Source organism: Paroedura picta, chromosome 3, assembly GCF_049243985.1.
Source record: "Paroedura picta isolate Pp20150507F chromosome 3, Ppicta_v3.0, whole genome shotgun sequence".
Taxonomy (NCBI): Eukaryota; Metazoa; Chordata; class Lepidosauria; order Squamata; family Gekkonidae; genus Paroedura; species Paroedura picta.
In genome coordinates, this window is record NC_135371.1 from 83,013,703 (window position 1) to 83,032,122 (window position 18,420).

Below are 18,420 nucleotides of genomic sequence, written 5' to 3' on the forward strand. Positions count from 1 at the left end.
CTAGATGGCCCTTCCAGCTCTATGATTCTATTATTCTATGAACCTTAGATTTCTATATGGCCATTTTGAGACAAAATATAATACAGACTAGCAAGAAAGCCCATTGCAACCAGGAATGCAATAGGACTCAGGGGACACCGGCTGACGCAGATCTCTCTTTTGCGCAACAGGGGCCATAGGAGGTCATCAGGGCTCGTTTGTAGCAGGGAATCAAGGCTGTTTGCAGTTTGGGCGGTGTCTCTGTCTCTCTCTGTGTCTCTGTCTCTGTCTCTCTCTCCCTTGCAGCAGGAGCCATAGCAGGTACTCAGGGCTGGTTTGCAGTTTGGCAGGGCTCTCTGTGTCTCTTTGTTCATCATACCTGGGCACCCTGATTGGCCCTATTCCAACTTGGACACCCCAGACTCTTTCCACCCCCAGGCTGTTTCACAAATATTAAGAAGAACAATGGATAAGGATATATACAGCTATAGATTTGAAATTGTACATCAGTAGCTTCACTTTCACTGTCATTTCTGTTTGTCTCTAATTGTATCTGCCTTTGGACATTGTAAACCAAGATACTGCCAACCTTCTTTACCGGATGCTCTTGTATGTCATAGGACAAATGCATAGTCTGAATCACCTTTCTCCTCTTTGCAGCCATACTTCCTTAACTGTAGAAAGTGATGGGGGCTATATGGATATGAGTAAGGATGAGTCACTGGATTATGTGCCTATGTCAAACATGAAGGGTGAAATCAAGTATGTGGACATTGATTCCTCCAATTATGGTGCTACCTATGAGCTGGACAGTTATTCTCCATCAGGTAAGGAAAGCCACAAGGACACAGCAGGCAAGAACACCTAGTCATGACCCATTGTTAAAGGTTTCATTGCACAGAGGAGAAAATACTTTAATATTATTTTTGATGTTGCTTCTAATGATTTCTCTGTTTTGATCTAGGGTTCGCCTTTTGATTTCTGTGTTTTGATTTCTGTTTTGATTTCTGTGTTTTGATCTAGGGTTCTGTGTTTTGATCTAGGGTTCGCCTTAGATTTAACAATCTATCTAGACCTCTGGGGTTAGAGATGGGGCATAGACCAATTTTATGTCTAGCAAATGTATTAAGAGTTCAGCTAATAAGCATAATTTGTGTCTTTGTTCCAGCTCCTGAAAAAGTGACTTTGATAAATGAGTCTCCTCTCCTCAGCTACACAGACCTTGTTGGATTTAGCTTCCAAGTAGCCAATGGAATGGAGTTCTTAGCATCCAAAAATGTGAGCATGTGTGTGTTCAAAATTGTATAACATATAAGGATGATTCACTACAAAGAAATAGAAATTGTTTCTTTTATGTGTGTTTGTACAGCAAGACAGACATGGAAACAGGAGACAGCAAATTAATTAAGCATAGGTAGATTTTTGATTTATGTGTTATTACACAAGTTATTGCCCACTTTTAGACATGACTACATCCCTTTTCCTCAGAACAGATTAAGCAATATTTATATAACCACCCCAGTGAGCAGGTCAGCACCAAAGCATTCAGTAAAGCTGGACTGTGTATCATTGCATTCTTATAAGTTATTTTGGTGTTTATGCCAGACTGGATTTAATCATGAAATGTTAAGTGCCTCTTACAAGAACTTTCAGATTCTTTCACAGCTAATGTTGGGAGACTGCAAAAATCTCTAAGCTTTCATTGGCAGAAGAATTAATAAAATTTCTGTACCCACATAGACAGGCATCTACATAAAAAATCCAGTCACCATCCTTGCCACAAAAGGGGTATCATCAATGCTAATAGATCATGCAAAACAGTTCTGTGAAACTCAGTTTCTTGGCAATTAACTTAATCATCTAAAGTGGACACTACAAGCTAATGGCAACTCCAAAAGTGATATTAGAAGAGCTATAAAACAAAGAGAAAAAAATAACTGAGGAAAAACAGCTCCCCACAGAGAAAGTATTTCTGCCATATATCAAGGCAATCATGGATGGGTTGGGAAAACTGAGGAAAAAATACCATCAAGCAGTCTTCATATAATACTGCAATACAAAATACAACAAATGCTACAGTCAACAAAAGACGAGAAACACACCACCACCACCACCACCACTGGAGTTTACTGTTTACCATGCAGCTGTGGACAAGTACAGATTGGGACTGCAAGAGTAAAAGAACATGAAAAGCACTGAATACTAAAATAACCTGAGATACCAGCAGTAATGTGAATATAGAATCTTATTTGATTCTATAATACTGGACAACAAAAAAGATGACAGTCTGAAAATCAATAAAACCTGGCTACCAGCCCTAAAAAACCCTAGAATAAGAAAATGTGGGACTTTAAAAACACCTTACAATGGTTCATCATATAAGACATGGAAAACTGACTAATGGACTTGCTAGTGAACTCCACCCAGACACAGGAAAAGTGCTTTGTTGTTCCAGCCCATTCCCTGGGAGAGTCCCAGATAATTATGGCAAATGCAGTCTTGGGCTGTGTCAACAGAAGGATCACATCAAAATCACAAGATGTCATAGTCCTGCTGCATACCACATTGGACAAACCACACCTGGAGTACTACATGCAGGGTTTGGTTTTTTGTTTACTTATAGCCCACTACTCCCAGCTCATGGCAGCTTACAACAAATTTAAAATAACACACAAGTAAAAACACAATGTTAAAATCCAACCTAAAAATTAGATTCTGAAGGACTTGCTTCAAAAAGGATGTGGAAAAAACTGAGAGCGTGCAAAGGAGAGTGACGAGAATGATCCAGGGCCTGGGGACCAAAGCCCTAAGTGGAGAGGCTGAAGGACTTAGGAATGTTCAGCCTGGAGAACATTCTCCAGGCTGCCGTCTACACAGAATGCGATTTCCATTTTGATTTTGGGCAATTAAAATTTTCCTTCTGCAGCAAGAAGGATTAATCCGGAGTGACCCTACTTTTATTGTGCAATACCTTAGAGTGCTTTTAAACCACAATATTTTAAGATTCGGATTGAGAAAGCAGGCTGTTTTGAACCTCTGTGGTAGAGATGCCCTGATTGGCCAAAGGTGGCCATGTGACAAGCTTGCCTTAAAGGAGAAGCCCCTAATTTCTCTCCTGTCTGTCTTGGATTTTTTCTCCCTCCTCTGCCTTCTTCGATCCTCTCTCCCCCCACTCCAAGAAAAGAAAGAGGCTCCTTGCTTGGCTCCTCTCCCCCCCCCTCAAGAAAAGAAAGAAAGAGGCTTGCCCCCCTCCTTCTGAACTACCCTAACCACTTTCCTGTTTCAATGAGGAGGGGGAGGGAGAGGAAGACCCAAGTTCAAATAGATCTGAATTCAACAGGATTGACAATGGAATAAACAAAGTAAGTGCAGACTCTGTCCAGGAGGCTGTAAGGGGACATGATTGCTGTCTTTAGGTATTTGAAAGGTTGTCACTTAGAGCAGTGGTCCCCAACCCCCAGTTCGGGGACCAGGACTGGTCCGTAGATCACTCGGTACCGGGCCGCGGCTCCTCCTCGTCCTCCTCCCCGACTGCTGCCTCGGGGGGCTGCCCTGTCACTTTGCCACCGGCTCACCTTTGGTGCTTTCCAGCAGTGGCCATGGCTGGGGATCCCCGTCGGCGTGACTCTGCGCAGCTGCTGTGGAGCAAGAGTTCAGCCAGTGGCGACGTCCCTCAGCAAAAGACTACCCCCCCCCCCCGGGCCTCAGTAAAATTGTCAAGCATTGACCGGTAGGGAAAGGTTCCTGATGGCAGCTGAGGAAGGACCGGTAGTAATGTGTTTGAAGTATGTGTAGAATGATACTAGCTAGGCATTGGGGTAGGGGAATTTCACAGTCAGAGTAGTTCAGCAGTAGAATCAACTGCCTAAAGAGATGGTAAGCTCCCCTTCACTGGCAGTCTTCAAGCAGTGGCTGGAGAGATACTTATGGATGCTTTAGGCTGACCCTGCACTGAGCAGGGGGTTGGACTAAGTGGCCTTTTGGCCCCTTCCAACTCTATGATTCTTTGCATATACCCTCAGTGCTCTCATTACATTTTCATACATATTCCCTTTGGTGTGGCTTGGTTTGAGGAAGTTTGGCTGCTGTTTTATTGTTTGAGTAATAAACAATCATACGCACGCATACTGTGATACAGCATGTCTCTTCCCTGTCTTACAGTGTGTGCATCGGGACCTGGCTGCAAGAAATGTGCTGATCTGTGAGGGGAAGTTGGTAAAGATCTGTGACTTTGGCCTAGCTAGAGATATCATGCGGGATTCAAATTACATCTCCAAAGGCAATGTAAGTAATAAAATTACCTGGCCTCAATTTGATGTTACTTTGCCTACAGAGGAAGGATTTTGTGTGCTGTATTTGAGAACAGGAACTGTATATACACTATGCATCAAGAGTAAGCCAAGTTCCCATAAATAGGGGATTTTAATCTAAATCTTGAAAAATATATGAGGGTTTGTTTTATGTGGTCTGCACTCAATGACCGATTATGCACAGTGGCAGCTATGCCAGGCTACCGCCGTTCCGTTATGGCAGGGTGGGATGCCCCACTGTTCCCCTGGCTTACGCTGTCTGCCCTGCCATAAGGGTCGCACGTGTACAACACAGGGCCGAAAGGACCGGGTGCGCTCAGGGGGGGGGGATGCCCTGTTCATATCTGCGGCTCCTCTGAGCTGACAGGGGTGAGAGGCGTCCCTGCAGGAATGCCTTACATTGGCCCAGCTCCTCCGATTATGAATGAGGCCAGCCCAACCTGGCCCTCACCGGTGCCTGCAGCAGCTCTGGGAACGAAGAATCTGCATTCACTTACTACAGACCTTCTGAGGGCCTGGGTCGGACCAGGGCTTGGCAGTGCCTGGGAGAGCTATTGCCGCCAGCTCAGGTAGTTCACCCCATACATAATTGGTCAATGAGAGAAACATAAATGCTACCCTCTTAGTTTCTTCTGAGCATGCTCAAAGTAGAAAGTGCACATGCTCAGAAGAAAGTGCACATGCCTGGTTCAATAGATCTTTAAAAGTCAGCCAAACAAAAAAAGATTATTGGTACAATGAAACTATTCATAAGACATTCAAGAAAAGGGTTCCATCAGATATAACTATTAACATGTGATTTTGCATATCACATAACACTGTGTGGTAAGTTCAGCACAATTACAATCTCTGAAAGGGATTTTTGATCTGATCTTGAATATCTGTGGGGTGAAAGGTCTGAGGAAGTGCTTTCTGCTGTTATCATTGCTTACTGGCCAGAGAGCATCAACATGCAGGATCCTCTTTCACTGGAAATGTTTGTGGTTACTTGACTTTGTTTTTCTTCAGTACCTTCTTGCCTTTTTTAAAAGGTGGAGTAAGTGGTAAAATTCCCTAGTTGGACTTCATGAATCTAGTCTTGCTTGATCATTGGCAAATGGCCAAGGGCCATTTTATACATTGCCAGAGACTCACTTTTAAAATTGTGAATTTCAAGCACAGCATCTTATAATGGAAGAAAGTTTTTTTCAAATTATATATGATACTAGTAAAAAAGCCCATTGCACTTTGAAATGCAATGGGCGCTAGCAGTGAGAGTGGGTATGGGGGGTGGGGGACTACCTGGAGCGGCTTGCGAGCCGCTGGCGAGTGGCAGGAGTCCTGGAGTTTTGGCGGACTGAGGCGGAGCGGCGAGCGGCGGCAGGCAGCGGCGGCGGGGCCTCCTCGGCTGCGAAGGCGAGAGAAGGCGGCCAGGCCCACCCACGCCCCGAGGCTCTCCCAAGCCTTCTCTCGGCTGGCAGAGTGGCCTCGCAGCGTCGTAGACGCCGCGAAGCCGCTCCGCCAGCCGGGAGAAGGCGGCCAGGCCCACCCACGCCCTGAGGCTCTCCGAAGCCTTCTCCCGGCAGGCGGCCGGGAGAAGGCGGCGCGGCCGACCGCTCACCTGTGGCTGTGCGGGTGAAGCATGCAATGGGGAGCCGCGCTATGCGCGGCTCCCCATTGCCTGCTTCGGGCGGGATGGACACTTGGAGGGGCCAATCAGGAGCCGCTTCGCGGCTCCTGATTGGCCCCTCCGAGTTTTTATCCTGGACAGGGCCCACCCTAACTCCCCCCACAGTGCCCTTACTGCTTTATTCAGTCCGTGGCGCTCTGCACCACGGGGCTGTTTAAAGATGGCCCAACAAAGCATGTGCATGGAAATAGAAGAAGAGAAGAAGAGTTGATTCTTATATGCCACTTTTCTCTACCCGCCTTCCGTTTTCCCTCCCCACAGATATCCTGTGAGGTAGGTGAGGCTGAGAGAGCCCTGATATTACTGCTCGGTCAGAACAGTGCTATGGTGAGTCCAAGGTCATCCAGCCAGATGCATGTGGAGGAGCAGGGAATCAACCCTGGCTCACCAGATTAGAAGTCCACACTCCTAACCACTGCACCAAACTGGCTCTTAACACCAATACTGGGCCCTAAAGGTTACTTAAAAGTAGGAAACCTACCTATTCAAATCTTCAGTCTTGCGTTGGAGAAGGGAATAATTCAGATAATGTTATTGTACTGGGAGACTTCAATTGTCATCACATTGATTGGGTTAATATGTGTTTGAATCATGCTCTAGAAATGAAATTTCTAGATATCAGAAATGATATGATAACATTTATTGTGTTTAGCCAAAAGCCATTACAAAACATAATTAAAAACAATATGGTATAAATATGGATAAAACAATATTTCTCCAATATTACGTACATAAAATTGTAGACGAGGGCTAATGAGTTACAATTTAAAAGAAACACAGTGTATCAAGGTGGGGACACCTGTAAAACAGCTTTGGCTCAGATCTTCCTGGCAGCCACCCTATATGAAATATAGGGGTCGACATCTGATAACAGATAGGCGACTTTATCAAAATCAGAAGTGGGGTGTGAGTTTGGTAGTAACTTGGCAAGGAATTTGCCCCTGAGTTCAGAGTACAGGGGACAAGCCAAAACATAGTGGGGCAGGTCCTCCACAGATGAATTTCCACATATACACAGGCGTTGGGCTGTGGGTATTTGGAGATATCGTCCAAAGAACATGGCTGATGGCATCGTTTCAAACCACAAAGATGTTAGGGCGATTCTAAGATTGCGTATTGTTATGTTTACTAAATATGATGCTCTAGAGTGGTCTTTTTAAATTGTTTTATACCATGGGTCTGATTGTGATAGCAGAATTGAAAAGTGATCAATCAATGAATCAGCTTTGAGCACCCAATCACGTACATCAGAGATATTGGCTGATATATGCAGTAAGTCATCTGGTATGGTATAGCGTGAAAGAGTGGAGCTAAAGAAGTCAGACCGAGTCCTGTCTTTGCTCAATAAGAGCTTAAAACTTTGATGGCTTAAAGAATCTGATTTGGTTGTTGTGTCTTTCTTCCAAGATTTCAGAATAGCTAAGTGGGCACGGGCTTTAAGTGCCCTCATCAGGGCTCTGCCCTCATCAGGGCTGCGGGAGACTCTTTTGGAAGAGCCAGGATACGTCTGAAAAAAAAGTTCTTAATGGGCTCCAATCTGTTGGTTATTTGTTCTTTTCAGCCCCAGATGTCAATGCCATATAGTAGGTGAGGAATGACCTTGGCTGCAAAGAGCTTTAGAGCTGGATCCACTAGAAACCCTCCCCTGGTGTAATAAAATCTCAGAATGGCTCCAATGATTTTTAGACCAGAGGCCTTTATAGTTGCAAGGTGGGCATTCCAGTTTAGGATCTCACTGTAAGTGATTCCAAGATATTTAAATGTACTCAGAAATGATTGTGCACTGGAACAGTTGGTCATAGAACCAACCAGCAGGGTAGTAATCTTGGACATAGTTCTGAGAATGTTTTAAGATCTGGTGGGAGATGTAGAGGTTGTTATACCAGTTGGGAACAGTGAACAAAATACTATTAAGGTCAATGAAAATTTACTTCTAAAATACAATACTCTAATGTTTGATTTCAGAAGAGGGAACTTTACAAAATTGGGGGGGGGGGGATAGTTAAAAGTAAGCTGAAGGGAAACATAAGAAAGCATAATTCCTAGAGGATGCTTGAAAGTTATTTGTTGTTATGTGCGAAGTCGTGTCTGACCCATCGCGACCCCATGGACAATGATCCTCCAGGCCTTCCTGTCCTCTATCATTCCCCGGGGTCCATTTAAGTTTGCACTTACTGCTTCAGTGACTCCATCCAGCCACCTCATTCTCTGTCGTCCCCTTCTTCTTTTGCCCTCGATTGCTCCCAGCATTAGGCTCTTCTCCAGGGAGTCCTTCCTTCTCATGAGGTGGCCAAAGTATTTGAGTTTCATCTTCAGGATGTGGCCTTCTAAGGAGCAGTCAGGGCTGATCTCCTCTAGTACTGACCGGTTTGTTCGCCTTGCAGTCCAAGGGACTCGCAAGAGTCTTCTCCAGCACCAGAGTTCAAAAGCCTCAATTCTTTGACTTCCTTATGGTCCAACTTTCGCAGCCATACATTGCAACTGGGAAGACCATAGCCTTGACTGAACGCACTTTAGTTGGCAGGGTGATGTCTCTGCTTTTTAGGATGCTGTCTAGATTTGCCATAGCTTTCCTCCCCAGGAGCAAGCGTCTTTTAATTTCTTTCCTGCAGTCCCCATCTGCAGTGATCTTAGAGCCCAGGAAAATAAAATCTATCACTATCTCCATTTCTTCCCCATCTATTTGCCAGGAATTGAGAGGGCCAGATGCCATGATCTTTGTTTTCTTGATGTTGAGTTTCAAGCCAACCTTTGCACTCTCCTCCTTCACCCGCATCAACAGGCTCTTTAGTTCCTCTTCACTTTCTGCCTTTAGAGTGGTATCATCTGCATATCTGAGGTTGTTGATATTTCTCCCTGCAATCTTGATCCCAATTTGTGACTCCTCTAATCCCGCATTTCTCATGATGTGCTCTGCATACAAGTTAAATAGGCAAGGCGACAGTATACAGCCTTGCCGAACTCCTTTCTCAATTTTGAACAAGTCAGTGATTCCATGTTCAGTTCTCACTGTTGCTTCTTGACCTGCATATAAATTTCTCAAGAGACAAATAAGATGCTCTGGTATTCCCATCTCTTTAAGAACTTGCCACAATTTGTTGTGCTCCACACAATCAAAGGCTTTAGCATAGTCAATGAAGCAGAAGTAGACGTTCTTCTGGTACTCCCTAGCTTTCTCCATGATCCAGCGTATGTTGGCAATTTGATCTCTAGTTCCTCTGCCTCTTCGAAATCCTGCCTGTACTTCCGGAAGTTCTCGGTCCACATATTGCTGGAGCCTAGCTTGTAGGATTTTGAGCATAACTTTGCTAGCATGAGAAATTAGTGCAATGGTGCGGTAGTTTGAACATTCTTTGGCATTTCCCTTCTTTGGGATTGGAATGTAAACTGACCTTTTCCAATCCTGTGGCCATTGTTGAGTGTTCCAAATTTGCTGGCATATTGAGTGTAGCACTTTTACTGCATCGTCCTTTAAGGTTTTGAATAGTTCAACTGGAATGCTGTCACCACCACTAGCTTTATTGTTGCTCAGACTTCCCAAGGCCCATTTGACTTCACATTCCAGGATGTCTGGCTCCAGGTCAGTAACTACCCCACTGTGGTCATCAGGGATGTTAAGCTCTCTCTTGTATAGTTGTTCTGTATAATTTTGCCACCTTTGTTTAATCTCTTCTGCTTCTGTGAGGTCCCTACCATTTTGGTCCTTTATCATACCCAACTTTGCATGAAACGTTCTCTTCATATCTCCAATTTTCTTGAAAAGATCTCTGGTCCTCCCCGTTCTATTGTTTTCTTCTATTTATTTGCACTGTTCATTTAAGAAGGCATTCTTATCTCTTCTAGCTTTTCTCTGGAATTCTGCATTAAATTGGGTGTATCTTTCTCTTTCTCCCTTGCCTTTCACTTCCCTTCTCTCCTTAGCTATTTGTAAAGCTTCCTCAGACAGCCATTTTGATTTCTTGCATTTCTTTTTCTTTGGGATGGTTTTAGTTGCTACCTCTTGTACAATGTTGCGAACCTCCATCCATAGTTCTTCAGGCACTCTGTCTATCAGATCTAATTCCTTAAATCTATTTGTCACCTCTACTGTGTATTCGTCGGGGATATGATTTAGTTCATACCTGAGTGGCCTAGTGCTTTTCCCTACTTTCTTCAATTTAAGCCTAAATTTTGCAACAAGAAGCTCATGATCTGAACCACAATCAGCTCCTGGTCTTGTTTTTATTGACTGGATAGAACTTTTCCATCTTTGGCTGCAGAGCACATAGTCAATCTGATTTCTGTGTTGACCGTCTGGTGATGTCCATGTGTAGAGTCGTCTCTTGGGTTGTTGGAAAAGAGTGTTTGCTATGACCATTGTATTCTCTTGACAAAATTCTACCAGCCTGTGCCCTGCTTCATTTTGTACTCCAAGGCCAAACTTGCCTGTTATCCCAGTTATCTTTTGGCTTCCTACTTTAGCATTCCAATCCCCCATGATGATAAGCACATCATTTTTTGGCGTTGCTTCTAGAAGGTGTTGTAGGGCTTCATAGAACTGATCAACTTCATCCTCTTCAGCAGCAGTGGTTGGGGCATAGACCTGGATCACTGTGATGTTGAATGGTTTGCCTTGGATTCGAACTGAGATCATTCTGTCATTTTGGGGATTGTATCCCAAGACTGCTTTTCTTTCTCTCTTATTGATTATGAAAGCTACTCCATTTCTTCTGCGAGATTCTTGTCCACAGTAGTATACCTGATGGTCATCTGAATTAAATTCACCCATTCCTGTCCATTTTAGTTCACTGATTCCTAAAATGTCGATGTTCAGTCTTGTCATTTCTTGTTTGACCACGTCCAGCTTGCCTTCAGCTTGCCTTGATTCATGGTGAAAGTTATTTAGGACCACACTAATTAAAGTCCAAATAGAATGCATTACATAGGTTAGGAAAGGCACTGCCAAGTTGAAAAGAAGGCCTGCGTGGTTAATCAAGAAAGCTATGAAAAGTGAAGAGATTTCTTTTTAAAAGTTGAAAGTCTGCCCCAATGAATTGAACATGAGGGACCACAGGCTCTGACAAAAAAATGCAAATCAATAATTAGACAGTGCTTTGGAGGAGCTAGGAGAAGGAGAACATTATCTCAGGAGCTGACTCAGGAGCTGACTGCTAGCTCCTCCCTCTGCTGAGTAGGCCTTTGTGCTATAAAAGCCTCTTGCTTCCCAGAGGAAGGCAGTGCTTTGGAGGACCACAACCCAAACAAAACCCAAACGACTCTTGGGGTCTGGATTAAAACATAATACTCTGTGAGGAGATAAGAGCTAAGGGACTCTTGGCTGTTGGCTTTTCACCTGAGGATCAAGCCAAAGGTTTCAGTGAAGTGTAGGACTGTTTGTGGAGCAGTTCAGATGGATCAAAGTGGCATGAAGACTGAAGAAGTTTGCATAGTGACATGCGGAGTGTTTGTCTTTTTACCTCAGGGGGACAATTTTTACAAATGCAGCAAGTGCAAATTAGTGGCTCTGCTGGAGGAGAAGGTCCGGGAATTAGAGAAACGATTGATTACACTGCAGAAGGAGGGAAATCTATCAAAACAAAATCAGGAGCACCTAATACAGGAGGGTAATAATTGGAAGAATGTTACACATAGGCGTAGAAGAATAAGGAAAAGGTCTGACCCACTGATGCTCAGCAATCGGTTACAAGGTCTGCCTGAAGAGGTTGATTCAGGAACCCAGGGGCATGTGCAACCCCCCATGAAGAACAAGCCCCAACGTAGACCAGGAAAAAAGTCACAGTCGCCCACAGGTGGGAGTTCTAGGTCTTCTCCCCCGCCGACCCCACAAAGCTCAGGAAACACTTCACAGCCCCCGACAAGAAAAAGTTTTAGTTCTGCTCCCAAGGGTACAAAGAAACAGGTACTGGTAATTGGGGATTCCTTGCTAAGGCCGAAGTGTGTAGACCAGACTTGTTGTCTCGAGAGGTCTGATGCCTAACTGGTGCACACATCAAGGATGTGACAGAACCTTCCTTCTCATCCATGTAGGAACAAATAATAATACCCAGCAGAACATGGAACATATTTAAAAAGACTTTGTGGATCTTGGGGGGGAAAGGTAAAGTACCTGGGAGCACAGGTTGTGTTTTCATCAGTTCTTCCTGTAAGTGGCCGAGACATAGGAAGAGAGAGAAAAATTATGCAAGTAAATGACTGGCTATGTCAATGGTGTCGACAGGAACAATTTGGATTTCTGGATCATGGTCTATGATGTCAATATGAGGAGCGGAAAAAGTATTTTTCAGAGAACCCTTGCACACCTGGTGAAGAGGGCTTTAAACTAGACACATAGGGGGAGCGAGACATAAATTCAAAACTTGTTGTGATGGCAAGATCTGAAGATGAGAAGATCTCAAATCTATGTTACATAAGCAGAGAACTACTAGCTTACAAGGAAGTTCAAAAACCAAAACCATGAGGCATAGAAAGGATGACTATGATGTCTCTACACTAATGCACAGAGTATGGGAAACAAGCAGGAGGAACTAGTAGTCATAATAGAGGAAGGGGGCTATGACCTAATAGGAATCACAGACACTTGGTGGGATAATACTCACAATTGTAATACTAAAATTGAGGGGTACAATCTATTCAGAAGGGACAGCAAGAAAAGAAGGGGAGAGGTGTAGCAATATATGTTAGGAATCTTTATACTTGTGAAGAAATACAGGTACCCGAGCATGAAAGTTCAGTTGAGTGTATTTGGGTATATATAAAAGGAGTAGGAAATGTCACTTGGAGGAGGACAGGATGCTCTTTCTGTTGGCTGCAGAGGAAAGGATGCACAGTAATGGATTTAAACTACAAGTATAACAATATAGGCTAGATATCAGGAAAAAAATTATCAGCAGTGGAATAGGCTGCCTAAGGAGTTGGTGAGCTCCCCCTCACTGGCATTCTTCAAGCAAAGGTTGGATACTCACTTTTCTTGGATGCTTTAGGATGCTTTAGGCTGATCCTGCGTTGAGTAGGGGGTTGGACTAGATGGCCTGTATGGCCCCTTCCATGATTCTGTGATTCTGTGAAATGAGAGTGGTATTATTGTGGGTGTCTGCTATAGACCACCAAACCAGTCAGAGAGGGGGCTTGAATGAGATACTACTAGAACAAATTACACAATTTTCAAAAAAGGGGGAAACAGTGGTCATGGGTGATTTCAATTATCCAGATATCTGTTGGAAGACCAACTCTGCTAAGAATGCAAACTCCGTTAAATTCTTAACTTGTCTTGCCGACAGCTTCATTTCCCAGAAAGTAGAGAGGGGAACCAGGGGCTCTGCTATTTTAGACTTGATTCTCATCAGTAGGGAAGAACTGGTAGATGAGGTGGAAGTAGTGGGCACACTTGGTAGCAGTGACCATGTGCTTTTGGAATTTTCAATCGTGGGAAAGAGAAAACCTTTACGTAGTCGTATGTATAGACTGGACTTCAGGAAAGCTGAGCTTCACAGACTTAAAGGTATGTTGCATAGAGTCCCGTCAGAAAGACTTAAAGGGTCAGGAGGCTTGCTGAAAGTCTTCAGTGTGGCATTACTAACCAGGCTATTTCAATCTCATAGAAGACATAAAATCATAGAATCATAAAATCATAGAATCATAGAGTTGGAAGGGTCCATACAGGCCATCTAGCTTTTGATAAAGTTCCTCATCAAAGGCCCCTAAGTTAAGAAGAAGAAGAAGAGTTGGTCCTTATATGCCGCTTTTCCCTACCCGAAGGAGGCTCAAAGCGGCTTACAGTCGCCTTCCCATTCCTCTCCCCCCAACAGACACCCTGTGGGGTGGGTCAGGCTGAGAGAGCCCTGATATCACTGCTCGGTCAGAACAGTTTTATCAGTGCCATGGTGAGCCCAAGGTCTCCCAGCTGGCTGCATGTGGGGGAGTGCAGAATCGAACCCAGCATGCCATATTAGAAGTCCACACTCCTAACCACTACACCAAACTGGCTCTCCAGTCATGGGATAAGAGGACAAGTCCTCTTGTGGATTAAAACTTGGTTAATGAATAAAGAGTGAATATAAATGAGCAGTTTTCACAGTGGAAAAATGTAAATAGTGGGGCTCAGTGCTAGGTTTGGTGGAGAGGGTGCCAGAAATGGGGCTCAATGCTAGGTCTGGTGCTTTTTAACTTGTTCATTAATTATTTGAAGTTGGGATTAAGCAGTGGTTAAATTTGCAGATGAGACTAAGTTGTTCACGGTTGTTTTGAGAACCAGGGAAGACTGTAAGGTACTTTGGAGGGATTTGCCAAGGCTGGGTGAGTGGTTGTCATTGAGACAAATGAGGCTGGACATGGGCAAGTGCAGATGGAGCTAAACAGCCTAACTATAAATATACATTGATGGGGTCCAAACTGGCAGTACCTGACCAGGAGAGAGATCTTGGAGTTGTGGTAGATAACTCACTAAAGATGTCAACTCAGTGTGAAGATGCAATAAAAAAGGCAAATTCTATGCTGAGGTTTACTAGGAAGGAGAGTGAAAACAAATCAGCCGATATCATAATGCCCCTGTATAAATCTGTGATGTGGCCTCATCCACCCCATGGTGGGAAATTGTCTCCCTGCACAGAAAGGATCTCACTGAGCAGACATTGTTGTTAAGGCAGTCCAAGAGGAAAGATGGGGGCTGTCCCATGTGTAGAATGCTATTGCACACAGGAGAGGGGAGCATTCCTAATCTTATAGGCCTTTTTGGAAGGTCTTCACTGTGTTCTTGGCAGGCACATTTTCATACATGGATCTATGCAGAATATCCCTTTGAATACTCATCACAAGTAAGCAAATTATTTTTTCATTTTTTCATATTGCAGCCCTTTGGCATTTGAGTGCCACTATGATAACTGCACCCTGACCTGGATAGGCCAGTATATACAGATTGCATCAGATCTCAGAAGCTAAGCAGTGTGTGTCTGGGTTAATACTTGGATAGGAAACCACCCAGGAAGTCCAGGGTTGCAGCTGAAAGGCGGCAGTGGGAAGCCACTTCTGTTTGTCTCTTGCCCTACATAGGTCAGCTGCAACCTGATGGCACTTCCCATCATAACTACAAGTATAATCAATCAATCAGCCTTATTTGCCTAATACTGCCAGTATGATCTTGCCCAAATTTTAAGAAACCTTCATATGATTTATTTGTTTTTACCCCATGTTTTCAAATAACTCAGAGAAGCTTGCAATATGCACAAAAATAAAACCCAGGTTTGCACAGCAGTTAATACATGTTGTCAAATAAAAGCTTTCCTTGTCTCAATGACAGTTAAAATCCAAGTCCTCAGAAGAAGGGTTTCACACATAAAATGGCCTTATGTGCCTTCCAAAATGCGAGGAAGGATTCCATTCAGTGAGAGTGACATCTGCAACATGCAGCTACTATGGGGTAGAATTTGGGGTTTTATTGAAACTGAAATATGGATTCATATAGGGTCACATACAGGACTCTACAGTTGCCATAAATACTCAAATGCCTTATTTGGGCTATTTTGCCATTGCCTTAATAGTTCAGAAGGTAAAACCATTTAACCAAGTTCTCCCTATGAATCATTCTTCAGGGCTGCAAGCAGAATACATGTTGAGTTTTCCTCACTCTGTCACTCTTCCAGAAAAACAGGAATTGAAACTTTGACCAATTGCAATCCTTCCGGGAGATTATTTTTTGATGCTGGTTGTGCAAGTAAACCCACTAAACCTAGGGGAACAGTGAGGGGATCTCAGCATGCAAGCTGCTGAAGGAGGAGAGAAAAACAGAACCAGACTAGGTTAGCATACAAAACATAAGACTGGGATGGAATGAGGAGACAAACACAGGAACTGGAACGGGCAAGACGGATATAGCCATCCTTTTTCATGGCTTCTCATTCACATCAAGACCATATAAAACAGAGATCCGCAAAAAAATAGTGCAGATTTTATGTTAACTTTTTTCTCATGTTCTTTTAAAATGTATCTCTGTATGGAAGAAACAGCCTAGGACGTGAATTATGGACCTGATGGAGAGCAGGTTAAAAACAATCCATAACATTTTGTTGTGAGTAGGCTTAGTTTTCAGGTGTTATGATGTAAAAAGGTAGATTGTTTTTTATGAAGATGATAAATAATATTGTGGCTTTTAAAAAACAGCTGGAGTTCGAAGCAGGAAAGTAGCTTGTCCATTACCTAATCTCCAACTGCAGCCCAATATCCTAGTTTCACTAGGAGGCAAAATTCCAGTGCTTCTGGGTTTAGACAATCCGATTTCTCTTTTCTTCTTCAGAAACAGCAACATGGGTATCTTACTCTCCAACTTCTAAAGTTCATCCCCATAGCAAAACTACTGTGTGGGTAAGGGCTGATAATAAGCAAGATCCTTACCTGCCCTCCAGTCCTAGACCTCCAGGGCAGATTTTCTGTGAGGCAGAAAACTGTTAGAATATGCAAGGTATGTAGTTATAATGTGACCTGAGCTTTAGTATCAAAGTTTCAACCATAGTTCAAACTAAATTCTAAAGAAATTCTTAAGAGCGAGACACAAAGCCCCCAATGACACCTTAACAAGCTTGTTAACAAGCGCAGGTCACTTTTGGATTGCATGAGTATTTATATGCACTTCTGTTTATAGTGGCTCCCAAAAGCCTTCTTGTAAAAAGACTGGTGAAACAAGGAATATAGCTAGCCTCCTGTTGCCACGACCCTTCACTATGATTCCTTCAATCAAATATTGCCTGTGCTATGCTTCTGTAACAAACTAGCAAATTATATTTGTTAAAAAGCGTATGTAAGGACATTAGTTTTGAACATTGTACTTCTGAATTCAGTTGTTAACAAATCGTCTGCTGTAAAAATATTATGGTTAAAATAAGCATTCTGCTGTATAAAATTTGATAAAGTATTTTTTCCTATTTTCATCAATAAGGAGATATTCACACTGTAAAGATTGTTATTTGATATTATTTAAAGTTAGAGTACACTGGGTTCCAGGCTTTTCTGGCACCTTCTCCACAGTTTTTAGAAAAGAAATACAGTCAGTGAAAAATTATTTTATGTAATTTCGTATATATTAAAATGTCAGTTAAAAAATTCAAATTCCAACACACTGTTCCACCATGAAAGCCAGCATGGTATAGGGCTTAAAATGTCAGACTAGAATCTGGGAAATCCAGGTTTGATCATTGTCCATGGAGTCGCGATGGGTCGGACACGACTTCGCACCTAACAACAACAAACTCAAACCAGAGAGTCTCTGCAGTAGAAACTGAAGGGAGGAGCATTTTTGCAAGCCCAGCAGACCTCAGTGCCAATGTTGCAATTCCAGCTGATGCCAAGCTCCTGAAGTTCAAGGGTGGAGGTTGGAAGTTCAGCAGAACCAGTCCAATGTACAGTGCCCAGACAACCCAGTGCCTTTTGTTCATAACATTAACAAAGTTTTGTTACTATAATACTCTTAAATATGTTCTGTCACCAAGCAGCATAGGAATGAGAAGGTCTTGTAAATGGATGGCACAGAAAAATTAGGTGAAGGGAGGCAGGAATGAATGAGAAACGTATGAAAGATGGGAGAGAAATTATGAAAGGGAAAGGTTGTTTTTATCTTGCTGCAACACCCTAAGTAGGCCGAGTGCACACGCTTTCATCCTCTTCACGTCAGCTGCCACCTGGAACAGACACCCTCCCACCCTTCCTGTTTTCAGTTATGGGAATTTCATTGTCGCAGTCGTGGTTATGCTCGGTAGGGAGCCTGTTGACCGGGAGGCCCATCTGCGTGCGGGACTCCCTGAGGTGGGGGTCTCAGTAAGTTATCTGGGTGTGGCCTACCCTGCTGGGAGGCCAGGAAGTTGCATTTGTTTAGCCAATATCTAACTGGTTGGAGGTTACCTTGAATTCCACATGCTGCTACTCTTATGTATGATTGCCTGGAAGTTTCAACAGATGCAAAACTTGGTGGTTCTCTTTCAGATAGGGATTGCCAGGAACATATTACACCAGCACTTCCAGGCCTGCCTTATCTTCTTGATGTCTCCCAACCACAACTAAAGATGCAAGCCCAATGTATATATCAGATCACCTTCTTTCCAAATCCCTATTGTACAGGGAGTGAGGGAAATGGATTTGTTCATGGTGCCCGTTCTTCCTGAAGTCTGCATATGTGGCTTTGATCTCCCTATTTTAGACTAATAAAATATTTGCTTTTTTAAATCAAGTGGAATAGTACCCTGTTTCATTGTTATGTAAGTCCATTTAACTGGAAGTTAACACTTTTCGTAAGGTGTCGTTGCTTTTGCTGCGGATTCCCTATGGGTAGAGATTTTCCATTAATGTCATTATTCCTTTCATTTTGAGGGGGTGTCTCAGAGGTGGAATTTGTGACTTGTTCTTCCAGCTGTGAACCTTTAATAAGCGGGGATATTCCTATCTAGCCATTTGGTTTTTCATGCCTTGAGAGTTTCTCAGGAG

At 43.3% G+C, this 18,420-nt stretch overlaps 1 protein-coding gene across 2 annotated transcripts in view; it reads left to right on the top strand.

Annotated features, from left to right (window-relative positions):
- The window catches only part of PDGFRB (platelet derived growth factor receptor beta), a 162,456-nt gene that overhangs the window by 129,993 nt on the left and 14,043 nt on the right, over positions 1-18,420 (top strand). For both annotated transcript variants that reach the window (XM_077326586.1, XM_077326587.1), the window contains 3 exons: positions 640-806; positions 1,148-1,257; positions 4,141-4,263. In XM_077326586.1, coding sequence (XP_077182701.1) covers positions 640-806; positions 1,148-1,257; positions 4,141-4,263 — 400 coding nt within the window. The remainder of the gene's footprint in view (positions 1-639; positions 807-1,147; positions 1,258-4,140; positions 4,264-18,420) is intronic.